The 19,578-nt window shown below is 42.3% G+C and overlaps 1 protein-coding gene across 5 annotated transcripts in view; it reads right to left on the bottom strand.

Moving 5' to 3' along the window:
- The window catches only part of px (MAP7 domain-containing protein plexus), a 58,096-nt gene that overhangs the window by 13,919 nt on the left and 24,599 nt on the right, over positions 1–19,578 (bottom strand). For all 5 annotated transcript variants that reach the window (XR_015535168.1, XR_015535169.1, XM_022078626.2 and 2 more), the window contains exons 12-16: positions 5,719–6,068; positions 5,213–5,562; positions 3,522–3,668; positions 2,503–2,681; positions 200–2,331 (exon numbers count right to left, since the gene is read on the bottom strand). Coding sequence is in view for 3 of the 5 variants with exons in the window: in XM_022078626.2 (XP_021934318.2) it covers positions 200–2,331; positions 2,503–2,681; positions 3,522–3,668; positions 5,213–5,562; positions 5,719–6,068 (3,158 nt within the window). In the remaining 2 variants the exon portion in view is untranslated. The remainder of the gene's footprint in view (positions 1–199; positions 2,332–2,502; positions 2,682–3,521; positions 3,669–5,212; positions 5,563–5,718; positions 6,069–19,578) is intronic.

The following is a 19,578-nucleotide window of genomic DNA, read 5'->3' as shown; positions in this document are numbered from 1 at the left end:
ACACAGAATCATCGAGATGCTTGCTAATTTTGGTTAAGTAACCTGTGAGCAGTTTTTGTGTTTGTTAAATGTATGATGGACCGTCATTTTCACGGTGTGGATATACACACATAGACACATATCTCCGTTCATGACATTATCAAGCTGCTGTTACTAAAAAACCATAGCAAGTTTAAATGCAATCAGTTTTGGTACTCACACGGTGATTGGTTATACTGCGACTAAGGTAGTGGTAGTCCCACACAGACATATTTGTTGCTCCTTCCTTGTTTGTAGAAACAGCCGCTAAAACTTTAGCTGCATCTGGTACATTGAGAACAGCTGCCGGTACAGTACCTAAACCAGATACTGCCGGTCCATTTCTACTTGTTGAGGCCAATACTGTTGAGGAGTGATTTGACGCAACCAATGTCACTGCACTACTACAAGACGGTAGTGAACTGCACACAGGTGCAGGATTCATGATTGTTTGAAGCTGGCTAGCTGGTGTCAAAGGCCCTTGGTGGTGACTGCTCGAGTTCTGCGTTGCCTGATGCTGGACAGTTGAATTTGAAGTACCTTGTACAAGGGTTGTAGCTGGAAGCATGGTTCCATGATGCTGATTGGATAAAAGAAGTGGCACTGGATGCAACGAACTGTTCAAGTTCAATGAGTTTTGATGCTGACTGGATGGTGAATTCAATACGTGTACAGATGTCTGAGATGTACTTCCTTGCTGAGAAGATACACATGAGGGATGGAGTTGTGCAGTTGTCTGTGCCAATTGCACAGATTGATGAGGTGGCTGGATGGAACTAGCCGAAGAGGAAGGCAAAGAAGAATTGACCATGTGCTGATGTGACACTGGAATTTGTTGTTGTGACTGATTTGAAGGGTTAAGCGATGTTGCCGATTGTGTCTGCTGATGGTTCTGATGGCTTGAGCCTAAGGTATGTACAAAAGGATGCTGAACAGATGACTGCTGTTGACTTAGAAGTTGGGATGACTGATGCTGGCTTAGATTAGGTTGAGTAGGTTGCTGAAGATATGGAGATGACTGGTGAGAAATGCTGTTTGGTGACATTTGACTGGAGGAGGTGGAAGGTTGACCCAACATTTGACTGATTACAGGTTGCTGAAATGTTTGAAGCAGTGGCTGCTGTGAAGTCCCAACATGATCTACTGTACTTGTAGTAGTTGGGGATGATGCCATGGTTTGAGAATGACAGCTGCCATCTAGTTGACTACAGCCACGTGATGGGGATGTTGATGACAGCTTACGGGCTACTGCTGATGATCCTGTTGTGTTATCACTCTGATTCACTGTCATGACAGGTTTATTAAAGCACATAACACTCCCACAATTTTCTTTCACTGACTGTGTATTTCCTGAAGGTCCTCTGTGTTGATGTGACACGGCATTGCGCCCACCAGGAGTAACGCAAGCATCCTGACCACCAACAGCAGTAGTCTGCTGGGTGTTACAAGGACTTGTTCCAGCCTGCAGTCCACTTGGGTGATATGAAGATTGCTGAGAGTGTTGGATTTTGTTAATAGGATTACCATCACTTGGAGAGGGATTTGAATGAGAATTAGGTGGAGGAGGGATAATTGGTGAACGCCTGTTGCTGCCATGCTGTTGAGGGAAACTGTCCTCAAATGGGCGTACAAATCCAGAGGCAGGGGTGGTTGTATGTGTAGTAACAACCCCAGATTGGTCCTTGGTGCATGCAGAGGAACGTCCAGGAGTCAAATTACCACTATTTGTACGTTGTACAGATGTTGCCAGAGAGGTATGTTGCTGACTAGATGTATGATGGTACAAGGAAGCTGGAGGGGTAGTGGAAGAATGAACAGGAGGGTGGTGGACTGGTGGATTTTGTGATGGTGGAGTATGGGAGGTAAGAGTGTGAGAGGCTGGAGGAGTATGAGGATGATGTACAAGAGGATGGGATGGAGGAGTATGAGGATGGTGTGGAGGTGGTGCCAATGCATGAGAACTAGGTGGTGTGTGTGGATGATGGTGGTGATGAGTTCCTGGGGGTGTAAGTGGGTGGTGATGGGATGGTGGAGTATGTGGATGGTGAGGAACCAGAGGATGAGATGGAGGAGTGTGTGGATGCAGTCTGAGATGTGACGAGGATGACAGATTTTTACCTGCTGCATGTGGAGGTAGGAGGTCTGTTTCAACAGAACCTGCTTGTAGTTGATTTGGAGGAATAGGATGTAAAGGTGGAGGAAGGGTAACGGCAGTTGGGGTAGGAATAGAACCTGGTGCAATTAGAGGAGGAGGACCTCGTGGAGGGTCATTGCACACTCGATCTCGTGCTACTCCTATGGGCGCCTTCCTAGCTGGAACAAACACACAAAAACGGAACCGTGGTGAGGCTCCACTAACATATTATCTTTGGTACAACCTAAAGCATTTAGAAATCTTAAGTTACACCTTCTCAGTTACAATGGAGTACACAGATTTCTGTTTGAGCACCAGTCTTTAAAGTTAAGCTTAACGATGGCCCTCACCTGGCAGGTCCTGATGGTGACTGGGAGAAGCTCGTGGACTCCGCCGTGATTTTTCCCGTCTTTCTTTCTCCCGTTCTCTTTCACGTTCTCTCTCACGCTCTCTCTCTTGTTCACGTTCTTTTTCTTCATCCCTCAGCCTCTGAGTTTCCCGAGCTCTGTGTTCTTCCTCCAGTTTTAATCTGATAAAATCACAAGCAGGGAGACATGGAGGAATGTAAATTACTGAAACTGAAGTGAGCAAACAAAAAAATTATGGGGTTATTAATGTTTGAAATTGCTGCCAAATACTGTGGCAGCTTAAATAAATGCAATCACGTTAGTGGCTATAGCTTCATGATGCTGTACTAGATATAAAAATTACTCATAATATATTTACATAACAGATACATTTTGCTTGTGTAATAAACTGGAAAGTAACTCTCATTATTAACCTGCTGAACTGGTTATGGATATATTATACACATTCTACAGGCACATATATTCTCACTGGACTTGATGCACTGGGATATATTTCTGCTAAATTCAACACAGATACCAACACATATGTGTTTTAATAAACTTATTAGTGAACCACTTGCTAACCAACATCACATGTTTAATAGTCAACAGGCTGTATCAACACCTCAGTACACACATTTTCTTGGAACATTCCCTCACTTCCTTTTAAGCAATGCTTCCAGTAGTATGTATTTGTGCACAGCACACACTAACTTGACTGGTAGTAAAAAGAAGTGTTTCAGAGAAATGTCACAAGAAATACAAAATTTTAACTGCAATGAAAAATCAACATCTTTCCATCACTGACATTTACATACTGTATTATACCACAGTAATGAAACAAAAAATGAAATAAAAGGAGCTCATAACGTAGAGGAATAAAAGTTCACAACCTGACAGCTACTCTAGCACAATGGAAAGAATAAGGAGGAGGAGGAGGACAAAAGGTCATCTAAACTTCAACAAAAACAAACAATAACTATTACCACAAGGCAAAATATTTGATACATTAGTTTTCTCACCTTTCATGCATAACAGGTGAGAGGAGCCCAATTGGTGAAGGTAGCATATCTTGTGGGTACCTCATGTACATGTATGAAGGAGGTAGTGCAGGAAAGAGGGGTGGCCTCAGAATCCCACATCTTTCCAGATACAACTGTTCATCCAACCTGGAGAAAAGCACAACAATTAAATTAATCTAACAGAACTTTCACATTTGTCAGAAATAATAGTACAATAATTTTTTATTTCCAAATAATGATGGCTGATAAATAATTCCCAACAGCCAACTATAATGAAATATAACAAATGTTATACATAAAACACATTACATTTTTTGATTTAAAATGTGAAATTAAACAAAACCTTTTTCTTCTCTTACATTATCTGGTTCCTCAGGCAGCTGTACCTCAAACACCAACTTTTACAACTTACAGAAAATAATTGTTTTAGTTTCTCTTGATTATACCACAGCATGCTGTGTCTGCAAGATGCTTCTCAAAGGTTAAAGCAAAAAATATTTGCAAATTAAAATTAAGATTTTTTTACCACTACTGTATGCTACAAAATAAACTTACACAAACAGGCAACACAATTGTAATTGCATATTATAATGTTTTGGGGTAAATTAGTCATCTGATGAAGATGGCTTAAAACAAGTACTTTCAAATATAGTATAATGAAACCTACTGGCATTGCTTCTCTGATATGTAGTATAAGACGAGTGTGAGAAATTTCTTAATCCTAGAAACAGCCAGTTAAACTGGAATGTAAAGATGTCACAAAATAATACTAAAATCAAAAAATTCATTATAAAACTTGAAGAAGAGTGACAAAGCTACTTCTTTCACTAAACATCCACTACAACGAAATCATGACAATAAATATTGATAAGACAACATAAAAATTTTCAACATGAGTAAACTAGATCTGGCTTGAGGCCCTACAAAAGTTGCTTATGCCTGAATTTATACTTTTTGGTACAAGAGCTATTTCTAAAATAATGCACACATTTTGATTTGAGCTTCACGTAAAACAAAGTTTGATTTAGACTGAACCCAAATACCAAATTTAGATTAAAATATATACAGTTGTTTCACAAATAAAACTCTTGGCTGGATAGACACAACCTCTTCATTATGCACTCTTTCCATACACTATATATAAAAAAAGCAAAGAAAAGGCACAATTTTACTCAATCCTGATTTGACTGCTACAGACATCTAGTAGGGAATCAGGAGAGACTTGGGTGAGAAATGGCAGCTGAATTTTGGTTACGAAACATCTCGTTCATACTCGTAAGGTTCTTTTACATGCCGTATATCCACGACATGGGACCGCCGGCTTTACTTCCCCTCCAAAGGAAGTTGTGCTATGGATTCTTATCACCCTTATAAAACCATCGACCTTAGCCGGGTTTGAACCCACAAACCTTGGGTTCAGTGGCGAGCACGCTAACCACTAGTCCACCGAGGGCGACTAGTTGACTACTTACTGATCCAATTTCACTCACACAGTTCTAGTCTGTTGCATGGGATAATGCTTAATTTACTGAAATATATTTTCTAGGGTGGGGGTAGGAGGCAATACAGGGATAAAATGGAAGCTATAAATTCAATGGGTTAAATATCCAGTCTATGATATTTGTACCACAAAAGTGAATGCATGCAAGACAAAGAAAGGAATTAAATTATTCTGAAGAAATGTCACTTGCCTGCTATATGCATGCTGCAGATGGGGTGATGGATATAAGCCATGATGATATGGACTATACGCTGCTGCAGCTGCTGCTGCTGCCGCCGCTGCTGCGGCAGGATCGAGACCGAATGGAGGTGGAGGTGGCGGGGCTGGAGCTGGGGGATGCTGACTACCAAGTCTGTGGGAAGAGTCTTCAGGCCGATAGGGCTGAAATCCACTGCGAGTAATTTCTGGACCAGGGGCAGGTACTGATCCTCCACCACTACTGCGACTACTGGTTCCTGTATAAAGTGGACCATCGTCTGCTTGACGAGATGATCCACCGCGTGATGTCACAGGTTGTTCATGAGCAGAACCTCCACGGTCCTAACAAACACAAAAATGTAATTATTCCTAGAGGATATGTGGATAGACCAGGAAAGATTAAGGTTTAGATACCTATTATCAATGTACATTAGCAAAATGTACCAATAAATGAAAAATGTCACTACAAATAGAACTTAAAACACACATGTAACATACTTTACGAGTGTCTTGGCCCGCACCAGATGTGGGTGAAGCTCCACGGACTAGAGGAGGTGGCCCCCGTTTTGGGGACACCTGATGGGGTGCTGGAGGTTCCCCTTCACTTTCACGTTCTGCAGGAGGCACCGCCTGCTTCGCAAGGTTCCTAAGCGCCGCTGCAAATGACCTCCCTCCGCTACTAGAGGCAGATTGGGTGGGTGCAACACCCACTCCAACCCCAGGACCTGGACCTGGTACTGTATGCCCTCCTGGAAGTGACTGTGCTCCTGAGCGATGGTGCTTATTTTGAGAAGCAGACGATGGCAACAGGTGACCTCCGGGTGCAGGTTTCGTGCCAGGAGGTACACCTGCAACAAAATAACAGGCATTTAAAAATTACCAAATTTAAATAAATTCACAAGAAAAACTTAAAATATTCATCATATAGAGCATAGAGTGTAACTTATTACGTCACTACTGAACTGCAGACTGAACTCAAAATGTAATTACCATGTTTATGTTACATGCATACCATAAGAAAATAATAGACTACACTGTAATGCTGTGTTACTGGTGGAAGGAGAAGGGATAAGGGGTTGCATTTTAACCTACTTTCCCCCCGAATACCTTGAAACAAAGGAAAATCATGTCTGTAATTCCTCAAGAGGAAGTGGTTTACGAACAGCCCCAGGTACCAAACTATCATTTCAATCTGAATTTCCCGAAATGTCTGAAGTGAAAACTTTCGTGAATAGAGTTCCTTCATCAGCATATAACTACAAAAAATATGTTGTTCTGCAATGTTACAAAATCTGAAAGATGTACACTGTGGAGCAGAAATAGTTGTGTATGTTATGTCCATCAGTCAAGAGAAGAGCTCTGGCTTAGTTTGCAGGCCACATCCTACTGGTCAAACACACACGATGCTCCCCTTATTGCCACACAGTGCTTTACCTAAATAAGGCAACTGTAATTCATGACTGTGCCTACTGCTATGGACTCATTTTCCTGCGCGACCACACTTCCATTGATGACAGAGCTCTTCTTTCCAGTTTAACTGTTGTGTCTAAATCAGGGGTTTTCAACTTTTCCGGACCTGGGGCCACATTCACCCCGTTATCAAATCACGGGCCGCAATGTTACAAATGAATGATATTTATTGAAACGTCACTGCAAAAAAATTGTGCTACGTTCCTAAAATAGGTTTACTATCGCAAACAAATTCACATTCTGCGCAATTTTCCCAACAAAATCGATCAATACCGATAAACTTAAAGCTGCTTTTGCTACAGAAATCTTTCCGTATCAGGTTCAATTAATCTTGTTATGATGTGCACCCCTCGACGTGTTTCAACAGTATGACGCGTCTGAGTTCTTTGTTTTGACGTGACGGCCTAAGCTGGAAGTTGCTCACAGTGACTGGCATCGTCAAATAGTGACGAAGTTAAAACAAAATGTCTTTCCTGACATCATGTAAATATTATAAAAACAGTACGCAGGACAAACAAAACACATTGGCAGGCCGCGGGTCTACATGGGTAGCTTGTGTAGTGTGTAGACTTTACGCATTCCGGGTACTTACAAGCGTGAACAAAACGTGGACATTTACGTTCGCTATCATAAACAACCCCTGACAATGTTCAGATTATAATAATAAGTTCATGGCGCGGATGATGCAATCTCTTGGAAACCGGTGACATGCCAGGCGAAAGGTCATTGTAGGTCAGGAACGGACTTCCAACATGAGGTCAAGACTGGGTCACTCATGTGAACCAAGAGATGGAGAGGGAAACAGATCCCTTCAACCTCGGGGTCAGCCAGCAGCAATTTGCTTCCCCCCCCCCCCCCCCAGACGAGCGAGTCGTGTATAGTCACGGCCGTAACACAATAGCCCCTTATCGTCTTTTCAGTGGTGTGCGTATTCGAGTTTTAAACGGCGGTAAAAATGTGGATTGTAGTCATCTGTATTGTGAAGCCATGAGGCCTTGTATATGGCTATCAAAGTTCCTCCGTAACGCTTCCACCTATAGGCCTACAACACCACGAGTCCCAATACTTCAAACCCAACTTCAAATCCACCCCGACATACCGCATTCATGTTTAGGGAAGACGACGGAATTAAAACGAATCACCGTGGGTTGTCATCCGTCCTCCAATGTACATAATGTTGTAAAAAAACTCTATCAGTCGTTAATATCGTTAATGATGAGAGAAAAGACATGGAAATCGATACGAAAAATTAAAGCCACTCAAAACTACGGAACGACACCTGCTATATGAGAACAATGTTTAATCAGAGGCGCCGAAGCTGGTTCTCTCTGCCACTTTTAAAACGCAACACGAAGAAAGTATCTTGAGAGCAACACCGACACCAGCAATCAACTCTGCGCGCACGCACAAACAACCAAGAAATTATACGCCAATTTTCCATTCTGGAAAGTATATCGACAACATGCGTCTGCAGGCTTGCTCATAAAAATTACGCAACGAAGAATCAGGTTGTAAAAACGAGGTAAGGATGAAGTGGTATCAAATTCCGACTGCGTGTTCACGCACGTGCCACTTTGTTAAAAGAGTTACAAAGTCCACGCCCATTAGAGGACCCCGAGAAAAGTCTTGTGTGGCATGAAGTATGTGGGCGTTGCTTCCGAAAGCGATTAAGCATTGGGGAAAACCGTCCATAACATGCAATCTAACCGAACACGATCCGTGAAGTTTCTAAACGCTACCCCGACATCAAACACTCAGATCATCACAAACGCTAACCCACTGCCATAGTATTTGGTGTCACCAATGTAAAATGAACCGTAACATTTTCCCAAGCCTCTGTACTGGTTGGCCTAAGCTGAAGCAGTCCCGTCTTGATTTCATAGTATCTGAAAGCACCCGAACTGGCGGACGTCCGGTAACATTCACGCCATCGGCGCTGCAACTGCTCTGGTCTCACAAAAGTTACTGAATTTGTCCTTTCGCACGTACCAGGATGGCTCATTTAATAAAGGGACCGACTATGGGCTGGGAGTCCGGGGTTCGAATCTCAGCAGGGGCTACGTCTAAACCGACCGATCCAACCGCCTGTCCAAAGTACTCAAGTAAAGTGGAACCAAAGACCTCAAAGGCAGCAGACGTTAAGAACGACCCCTCTTCGGCATCATTCCTGACGTTCATGCACGTGGCCGAGTGTTTTCCCTTAGACCATACGCCTACGGAGTATACGAAAATGCAATACATAAGCGCGCATTCACAGCAGTTAATTGTCGCCATAAAACAATGCAATGATGAGGAACAGGAAACGAATCACACGTCACAATAATGGGATGGGGTGCCGGGTAAATCCGAGTGTCCTTTAATAATTTATCAATATCCGGGTATTTTTATACTTCGCCTGAAATTGACAGACAAAGGAATTACACAGAATTCCCGAGTTTCATACTTTGAGACACATACATTCACATATTTACACTCTGAGTAAAGCTTTTTAATTCTGTTTTCAATTAGCTTTCTAAATGTGTAACTCTTAATTCTCCAACTGTAATCAGTGTATGCTTACTTTCGCAAATTACTTAACCTAACCTAACCCTCGCTAATCCGTTTCTTTCACTCCTGTTGCTTACCTTTCTACAAACATAACGAATCCACAAGCACGCATGCCACGTGGGAGGAATATGGGTACAGACATGTTAGCAGACCTTGATGGACATGTGACATGACACAAATTTATAACATTGCTCTCCTTGGTTGGCTGGCTGACGACACGTTTGTATAAATCTGTTACATTCCCTGAGTTATTCAATTAACATGTTCTCGTATTGTTACTGCATCAGTATCGGTTATTGAAACAAGGTACAATCGAGGTTTCTTACTGTTCTTATTAACGATGCATCAAAATGTCTCACTTTCCGCCTAGGGTAGAGAAGAGATAACGATGTTAAATACATTTCAACAGATGTGATCAACGCACGGTTCTCGGAACTCTAAAGCCAGACATTACCAACCATCTGCAGCGCAGCAGCCATTTCTACACATCATGCCATGCTCCCATCTATGCGTATGTCTCCCAAGTAATCTCCTCTTTGCTGCTTTCTTACAAAAATGCTGTACACATTTCTCATTCCTCATATGCGTACATGGGAATAAGAGACAGGTTATAAACACAATAATAAAATATCGCAATATCTGGAAAGAACGCCTGAAAACCGAATCACGGCTGTTCGATCAACACAAACTACTTTCTTGAACATAAAAGTGTGCTCGGCATTTCTTTTGCTAGCTTAACGGGTTTAAGTCAATACAGATCACGTTAGAGTTATGCCCTTCTTACCAAGCACTGAAAAATAACTAATGTTTTAACAATAACCTATACTGGTGTGCGCTGGTAACTGAGGATTCAGCATTTATTGCATAACCGAGTTATGACTTGTCTTGACATCTCAGACGCCAGTCACTAGCGCATGTAGGGCAGTCAAAAAGTTCCCGGAATGAGAGGTAAGATAGCGAACGCAAGTGTTGTGGTGGGCAACAGGTCTGGACAGGTTTCGGCGTGCCGTGTCGTTACAGGTAGACGTGGGTGTAGGTCATTCGGCGCAATGTCGCAGTTCGAACAGCGTGCGAACATCAAGTTCATGTGCAAATCAGCTACAGAGACGCTATCGGCCCTGCAGCAAGTTTACGGTGATACTGCACTAAAGAAATCCACAGTTTACGACTGGTTTTCCCGGTTTAAGAATGGACAGGAGACGTTGGTGGATGACCAGCGCGGCGGGAGGCCTTCGACATCCAGAACCGCGGAAACGATTGAACAAGTGCGACAACTGATTCTATCTGATCGCAGGATGACCATCGTGGAGTTGGAGCATGAAGTTGGTATCTCTCACGGATCCATTCATGCGATTCTGTCCGACGATTTGAAGATGAGACGTGTTAGTGCGAAGTTCGTTCTGAGGCAGCTGACTACGGATCAGATGGAATGTCGTACGATGGTCGCTGGAGATCTGTTTGAGAAAAGTACGCAGGGCCCGACGTTTCTCACAAAGATCGTCACTGGTGATGAGTCGTGGGTGTTCGCCTACGACCCGGAGACGAAGATGCAGTCATCCGAGTGGCACACAGCGTCGTCTCCCCGACCAAAGAAATCCCGCCTCGTCCGATCAAAGGAAAAAGTGATGCTCATCGCATTCTTTGACATCGACGGTGTGGTGCACCACGAGTTCGTACCGCCTGGACAGACTGTTACGAGTCATTTCTACGTGCAAGTGTTGCAGAAGTTGCGCGAAGCAGTTCGGAATCGGCGCCACAAGTGGTAGGGTGGGTGGTTTCTGCATCACGATAACGAACCGAGCCACACATCGCTGGTTGTGCAGCAATTCCTCGCCGAGAAAAGCATTCCCGTCATCACCCAACCAGCATACTCTGCGGATCTCGCTCCGAGTGACTTCTGGCTGTTCCCTACTCTGAAAATGTCCTACCATTACAGTGCTATACCACAATTCCGGGAACTTTTTGACTGCCCCTCGTACAGTGCATAGCTAGGAGCCGGGGAGGTGACAGGTGGGTTCAATTTTATACGTAGACGTACTGCGTACACGAGCAGTTTGTGTTTCTGGTAAACAATGGCTGTTGGTATTAATCGTCATCGAAGAAAGGTGATGAAACCACAGTTATATGCCCCATGACAAACGTGACGATAATTTAATTTGCTGCGGAAGAGTACCTGCAGAAACTTCAGTTCTCCTAAATTATTTCGACAACTGAAACTAAACATAGTGACACTTTTAACACAAATTTCCATCGACGTGTGAGGCTCATACAGCGGGCATTCTGCACTTCTTCCCTTCTATATAATGTGCTCAGGTAATATCCTTTTACACGACTATACTCATTCCACAGAGCTCCATTTGGGTTATGTATTACTGCAATATCAACTCCTTCAGTATACGCTTTTGCTTGCAGCTGATTGATTGTGCGGGTGACCCATGGCTACCCGCTAACCCCGACCTGACCTGAGATCTGACCCCTAGCTGATCAATTCACAGCTGCTGCCGCTGCTGAGAGAACAAGCCTGCCGCACGCTTCTATACGCCAGCTTCACAGGAGGCTGGGCCATGAGACAAGGCCTGATCAACAACATTCCCATACGGACACTTCAGGGGCCCTCCTCCTACATTACAAGACAGATGCGCACGCGCACAGAAATACAACCAGAATGTGAACTAACTATACTACAATTACCTACTGCACATGTCGATTATAACACCGGTGATGGAAGAATAAACTAGGTTCTCTCTAAAACAAAAACAAAAAATGGTGAAACCAAAAGACATGCAGGGGACACGAAAAGCTGGTTAGAAAACGAACGCAAAGTGGAACAATTTTGGTAAGTTCGCTTTGTAGCTGCCCCTAGATTTTAAAGTAGCAAATGCTACTTTCAATATTCTCTTATAAAAAAAACCTGTCCAGCTGTTCTCAAGCTGAAGCTGAAGGGCAGGCATGACCAGAACTCATTTTGCGAGTATGGCGCAAAGAACTCGTAACAACGATAATGTTCAGTGTGAACACGAACATTACAGAAGCCCCTGGAACGCCTCCTATTCCTATTCGCCTCAGAACACAATTCAAACTGTAACAAAGCAGTTTTGTGTTGTGTTGTCATGTACCCTGAAAACAAGATACATATTTTCTTGTCATTGTTGTGTTTCTCCATATTTAGCATCCCAGCAAGAAGCCCAAATGGTTTACGGCATGTATCTGCAGTCAGTCCACAGTCCCTTAGACCAAAACTGACATTTCTGTACTAAAATCTAGCAATTCTGTTGGCCTAACTAAAGGAGGGCGCAGTTCCGCTGATACCTGTCTGCGGACAGACACACGGTGATGAACGAAAGGACTTAAAATGCTTTAAGCAAAGCTATATTAATTTTAACAAACTATGTAAGGCAGCTAGGGAAACTAACAATGCACCACACTGGTTCATAACGTTTATATTTTAAACAGTCCATCACTTTAATTTGTTTACACATTCTCATTATTTATATACAGCTGCTCATCTGACAGTTTCAAGCAACCAACTGTCTGTTCTGCACACAGTGAGTCATGCAGCAAGAGACTAGTACTGTCGTAATTTCTGTGAATCAGTGGACTACATTTTCTACTGGTGCAGAAAATATTCACCTCTGATGCACTTTTTTAATTGGCTTCTTACAAATATTCAGACCCTCAGTTTCTTTTCTACGGTGCCGTAAACATAAGAAGAATCACAGACACCACATCCCAGGACCAGCATTTGTGTCGTTATCTCTAAGGGAACTTGAGGTTAGAAAGTTTGCAGACAGACTAGACACTTTACAGATCAAAGTCTGGAATGCCGTTCCAGAAATCATGGAAGACAGACTTCAAACTGTGGTACAGAAGACACCACTTTCAACAGCTGCTGTAATACCAGGTCAACGATGTGATTTTACTGACATTTTTCAAATGTGAACAGAACCTCAATTATATGATTCGGCATAAGTTGGTATTCCTTACACAACACGATCTGCTTGCTAGCCTGTGTTATGCCCTATGAACAGGCAGTAATAATACTGGAAACGTATTAATCTCTATGGATGTCCATGGAATGTTAGCAGTAATTGTGTATTTAATATGGCATATTCACCCTGGTAGATGGCAACACCGCCATAAGCCCCATACAAACATCTAATAACTTCACAACACAATAAAAATTGCCTTACACCTCTTTATAGGTGAATTATAATGCTCAAATAAGCACATTCTTATAGATTTTTCAGGTCTAACAAGACCAGGTTGATCCACTGACAATCACAGCTCTAAGGAACTGCGCATCGCACTTACTTGAAGGGCAACAATGGTAACTGTCAATGTTGTAATGTTCATCCAAATCTGAGTGATTTTATTAATTTTGCCATTGTTAAATGTATTAAATTGGAAAAGAGTGGCGACACTCAGTCGCTTGAACGTCTCTCCTCCCGACATTCCGTCTAGCGGGAACGTGACTTTAACAAAGCTTTCGCACTCGTAAAATTTGTTTATGAGGCGAAAACTTGAGCCCTACAGCCGTCGCCTCACTGCGACTGGAACCAATGAAATTCGAATGTGGCTTTTCGGCGCGTTTCCGACGTCATGGGGTGACTTTTTTGGGGGACGAATCGGATCGCCGTATTAAATTCCAAATTTAAGAACAGTTACGTTGCGGGGGTATTTATAGCTGTATTGTGTTGTGCGCTCTCAAAAGGTTTGGTTCTGCTTGTACCTTTAAATTTCAAGTACAAAGACAACAGCCGAATCATCGCGCTGCCTTCCTATCAGAGTGATTGGTTGTACAACAGTGTGTCTCGAGACGCAATAAAGGTAGACATCTCCAAGATAACTTCGGTGTGGTCTTCAGTTGCTCAACCCCAGAGATTTCACTTCCTTCGCGCAAATGCCGCTCCAACCATCGTAGTCCTCGTATATTCCCTGAGATTCGGAGACTGTCGCTCTCTGACAAAACCTACACCAAATATCCCTTTATATCCTTCCGCATACCCAAATTCATACCTCAAGCTGGAACCGCACGCAAACCGGGCTCGCTACTGGGTTTGATCCTGTGGCGATCAAAGTAAAAAGACGAGTCGTGTGCGGTAGGGCGGTTGCACTAACATAACGTCTTTTCCCAAAACTGTAAAAATGTGCCAACAAAGAGTTACCATTGTGCAACCATTGTTCATCTTTATATTGCTAAATTACTTTCTGACAGTCACAGAAGTTCACTTTCAGTACTGTACTCACCCGATAAGATCGTAACAGCAAATTGCACAGCACATAAAATTGCATTCAAAAGACAACAGCACATAAAAACAAGAAATTGAGCCATGAACACAACATGGGTTAATAATGGAAACTGAGTCAGCTGCAACATGTGAATTTACTTTATCTGGTAATAAACACAGAAAATTGTATGATATGAAGTACTACAATAATTTGCTTTGCATGGCTGCACAATTCATATAACTATAAATCCCTTTAAAATGCATGAACAATGTCCTTTCATGCCAGCAAGATGTTTAATAAAATTATTTAATATTTGCATGCTCAAGACTGAAAGAATCAATTATTGTGTAGGACAGGAAAGACAATAAGGCACAAAATTTGAGCCAGACCTCCTCTGTGACAAAAAAAGGCCGAGGTGCATAATAAAGTGGCACTGAGAATTTACCTGCTTTATAACAGAAATCCACATAACAGTATTTGTTTTAACTGCAGCATGGCTCACCTTTCAAAAATATATTAGCCATACAAAACTATCCAAGAAAGATGATATACTCCAAAGGAGCAAAGTTCCACTACTCTCACATATAATGTGACCCACTTTGGCATCTTGTTTTCCAGACTTACAATTAAAAACAGAAGGATCTGCTCAGAACTTCTGTGCCTACATCACTTTCTCAGCTTTGCATAAAAACAATATTATTCCTCATTGCTCTTCATTACGTTCCAGGAACTTGTTTGCTGAAGTCAACAAATGTCTTTGGTGTTTTGCTAGCTCAATGTTAAAGCACAATGGATGGATTAAATTTTTCTCCGCTAGATTTGGTAGGTAAAAAGGGGTGATAAAATATACAAACGTCGACAAATTTGTATAGAGTAGAAATTCTTTCTTACACTGAACTCCAGAACTTTGGTCTTGTGACTCTGTATATCACTGTACGTTATAATCATAAATCTATCTACATTTGCAATAACATTCTTAGACAGAAACCACCTTAGTGAACGAAAATTCTACGCCATGATTGCCTGAGAATTCCGAACTTCTTTTACACATACTTCACGATATACACTACCCCACATCCCTGGCGTGATCAATATCGAATGGTGTTACGTTGGAGGGCGACTAATGAACTCACCTGGATAAAAGAACATTGCTGCATGTGAAGGGGGATGCTGGAGCAAGGGGTGAGGAGGTGCGGGACCCCGGTACTCCATCCCCGGAGAACTTCGAGCCCGTGCCCTCGCCGTGGCTTGTTTAGTTCACAGCATTAATATCACTCACCAAAGAAATTAGCATTTCTTGAAACATATCCACTTCTTAGTCATGCAAACACACAAAACTGGCATTTTATCAGAAAAATGTCAAAACGGTAACTGTTTTGAAACACACAAACTTCCCCCACAAGCAGTAGTTCAGGTGTCCACAGTAAAATATAAATTAAACTAACAGCTGCTCTGCGTTAATTAACACCAGTGTCTTGTCTACACATCACTTCTTACTGTAATTTATAACCATGTCAACGCACAGAAAGCAGTTTAATCGGGGTTTACAGCCGAAGACAATCAATCTTACCGCAGCCAGATCCATACTCAATATGCAAAATGTAACTGGCTTCCGTGTAACTACAAGAATTCTGCACAAGACTAATAACAATTACATTTATTATGCTAACCGCAGTTCAACGCCAAACGCATGATGAGCCAGATTACGAGCGATTATAGGCTGACTTCACGCTTTTTCAGTCACAATCCCCCCCCCCCCCTTTCGAAGCCGGGAGCTTCGCTTATTATGCGTCACGGTTGGCAGGTCGCTGGTTCGGACGGATCGATGAGCTACCAACAGGACACTTCTGCCACTCGGTGTTGCTTTCTCTGACAAACAGCGGTACAACACTTCGAATCACAGTATAATTTACACTTCGTCCTATCGTTGTACAAACACCTTTTCCTGCTACAATTATTTTCCTAGCAGCAATGATATATGTACGTGATTCAAGTAGTCCTTTGTTTACAAGATCATGTAGCGACCACTCCCTGTCCACGTAAATAAACAATACCATCGCACTGGGCGCAAAAAAATCAAGTCTCACAACCAACTGCCCCGACGGTCTCTCACTGACTGCAGTTGAACGGAGTTCGTCGATTTGTCAACGCAGTACATTTCACAATACCAACATTACAAAACGAAATTTACTAATCAAGCTACTGCACTACAACCACACTTCTTAACGATTCTAGTTCTAATTTTGTGCATAAGGAGCGAAGACAACCCATCGGACAAAAACTGATTTACGCATCAGTAACCGGTGCATGTTCAGTTCTATACAGTAACCGAAACTTCTCCTGAAAAACCCATTACAATGCTGTAATTTACGTTAAGAATATACAATTAGCATGCAATCCACTTGAAAAATTTGGTAAACTGGAAGTTGGGCTGTAAATACCGATATCTTCTCTATTAGTCTGCTGCAGCATCCAGCCAGCGCTGTTGCCACATTCGCCGGGAAAATCAATGCCGAGACAAGGACTGAGTACTGCCAGAGGAAGACAGGAAATTAAGAGGGTTGCGAGTGAGGAAGGGATGTGCTAGCTTAAGACGGAATGGGAATAAGTGGATAAGAGGGGGGTAGGGGAGACAACTGACCCATGCTTGCTTCTTCCTGTCCTTGTCTAGGCAGTAACAAAGAAAAAAACTTATCTTCCACGGCATGCTGTAATTCAATGCCGCCATTCATTATTTAACCTAATTCATATTATTCGTGCTGGCATGGAGTTGCCTTGGGTCACCTACTATAACGAGACAATTTGCACTAAAGATTGGAGAAGTATTTCTACATCTTTCACCATCTTCTTCGTAACTCTCTCCTTTCCGCAAACACTCGACTTACCGAAAGGGTCCGACACACGCCGAGACATAACAAGCGAAAAGCGATCTGTGGTCGACAATTGCCGTGCGGCTGGCGCCCGAGTTCGACCGAATGGTTTTCCAACCCTCCTCTAACGACCACAAACAACTCGTAATGCTAGATAAAGAGAAGAAATGGAAGGGTAAACAGTGAAACGCGGGCACTTCCCGACAGACATTTTTTCTTTTGCAAAAATAACTCTATATGGCCAGAACAAAATTCCTCACTTTCGTTGATTGAACTGCTGGTAGCCCGAGGTTACTGCAGACTAAACACTGAAAGGATCGAAGAAAAATAACATAACCGACATGCATATATCAGAAACAGGTGAAACTTAGGATTCCATAAATCCAATAAACTATTGTGGGTACGACTGAAGGTTGCATGGCAGCAGGACACTCACTGCCTTTTAGTCATGTTGGCAGTGTTAGGTGAAGTGTAATCGGAAGAGAAACATGAAACGGTGAAATGTGATAGGGCAAAATTCGTTATTCACAAGGTGGACACGCTCCTGGTATCAGTACAAATAAAATTTACATTTCCTTGATCTGATTCCAGTTGTTCTTGATGAAATGAAGCACTGAACAATTCTAATTTGAAAAAGGAACTCTTCGATTTTCGTTTCGGAATGAAAATGTAACGCCGACCCTGTCCATAAACCGATACCCGTCATCCCAACGTCAACAGAACAGTTGCACTCAGTCATAAATCGCAATACAGTAGACTCCAGTTAATTGGGCCATCGGTTTCTTTGGGACAAATCTTAAAGAATAAACCTTTTAACTCTTTACGTGAAACTTCGCATAATTGGGGCAGCAGCTTAATTGGGCCAGTGTTCAGGCCCGATGTGTCCCAATTAACCGGAATCCACCGTACTTCCATAGTTAGAATTTGTTGGCAATAATAGTCAATCAAATAAACAAATGTAAATTTTCCTTTCGAGGTTCCCCAAGAACAAAACAAATCCTATCACATCTGTGCAATAAACGGACTTCAGAATTTGACTCTACGACGAATGGGGCCTGTGGGCTGCGGTCAGGTCAAGTGAAGGGTGGTGGGATATATTTGACCCACCCACCATTCTCTTTCCCCACCTGCTCTGTGCCCGCCTGATATCGATCATCGCTCAAGCACGCGTCACCACAAAGCAATCCTACCAACACACGTAAAAATACACTAACTTCTCTACGAAAGAATTCATGCCGGTGGGAATAACAGTTAAACGACATTACAATGTAATGTGGAGCAGAGTGGGTGAATATAAACATCTGCTTCAAGCCTGTTAAATGGTAAAAAATTTGACACCCTCGTGTATGTGCAATGCTATAGCCAATGCCCTTCACTGATTATTTTTATTTGTTCATCAAACACAAACAGTAAGGCCTTCAATGAATTTCTATTTGCAATGTTTCCTGGTATACTCTGCCATGCTGGAAATGCACACAACTCTTTCATTCCACAATTAATTGTTGAAAGAAGAGCTCCAAACATTGTTCACACAACACTCAAAGTTTTTGTTTTCAGCATGTTTTGTTTTGTGCCAATTTTAATCACCAACAGACCAAGTATCATTAATCTGTTTTTGTACCTGCAATACATGTATTTCCTTCCTGAGTCATTTTCCAAGCCACAACACCAAAGAACCCAATCTGCATTTCCATACACATAATTCATTTCATGTCAGGGCTGATACAAATACACAGTCTTTACACAGTTTATTTTTTAATTCCAATATTCTGCTTGATCCCTGCACAATTATACCTATCATCATCCATGGAAGCTAGTAAGCCTAGAAGAATAAATGTTAAGGACTTTATACAAATGATTAACATTGTTCTAAACTCTGTTTCATGCCCTGTACCGGGCATGTGTCAGTTACGATAAGCAAGCTGTGTCCAGACTTCAATAGTCCTCTGCTGTGACTCAAAGAAATATTGTGAGAATTTAGTTACACATATTATTTATGTAAAATTATAAATTAGTCTTTGCTGTGTTCCATGGCCTTTCTGTAAAAGCTGGGCACAAGAAAAAGAGGTCTACTGCAGATGGGTCAGGCAGCAATAGTTACTGTTCTTGGTTACTGCTCCTGTGGAACATTATAAGGCATGGACTTGTGGATTTGACTTCTCTGTCAATATTTACAAATCCCTTGAAACCTGAAAACTTATACCAGGAAGGGTCATTCTAAGAAAGACATCAGGACCAAGCT

Source organism: Zootermopsis nevadensis, unplaced genomic scaffold (assembly GCF_977971745.1).
Source record: "Zootermopsis nevadensis isolate Lab colony 2312 unplaced genomic scaffold, Znev_1.0 Znev_ptg000013l, whole genome shotgun sequence".
In the NCBI taxonomy this organism is placed as follows: Eukaryota; Metazoa; Arthropoda; class Insecta; order Blattodea; family Termopsidae; genus Zootermopsis; species Zootermopsis nevadensis.
Note: the sequence above shows the minus strand (reverse complement) of the source record. Positions and strands in the feature narration are given on the sequence as shown.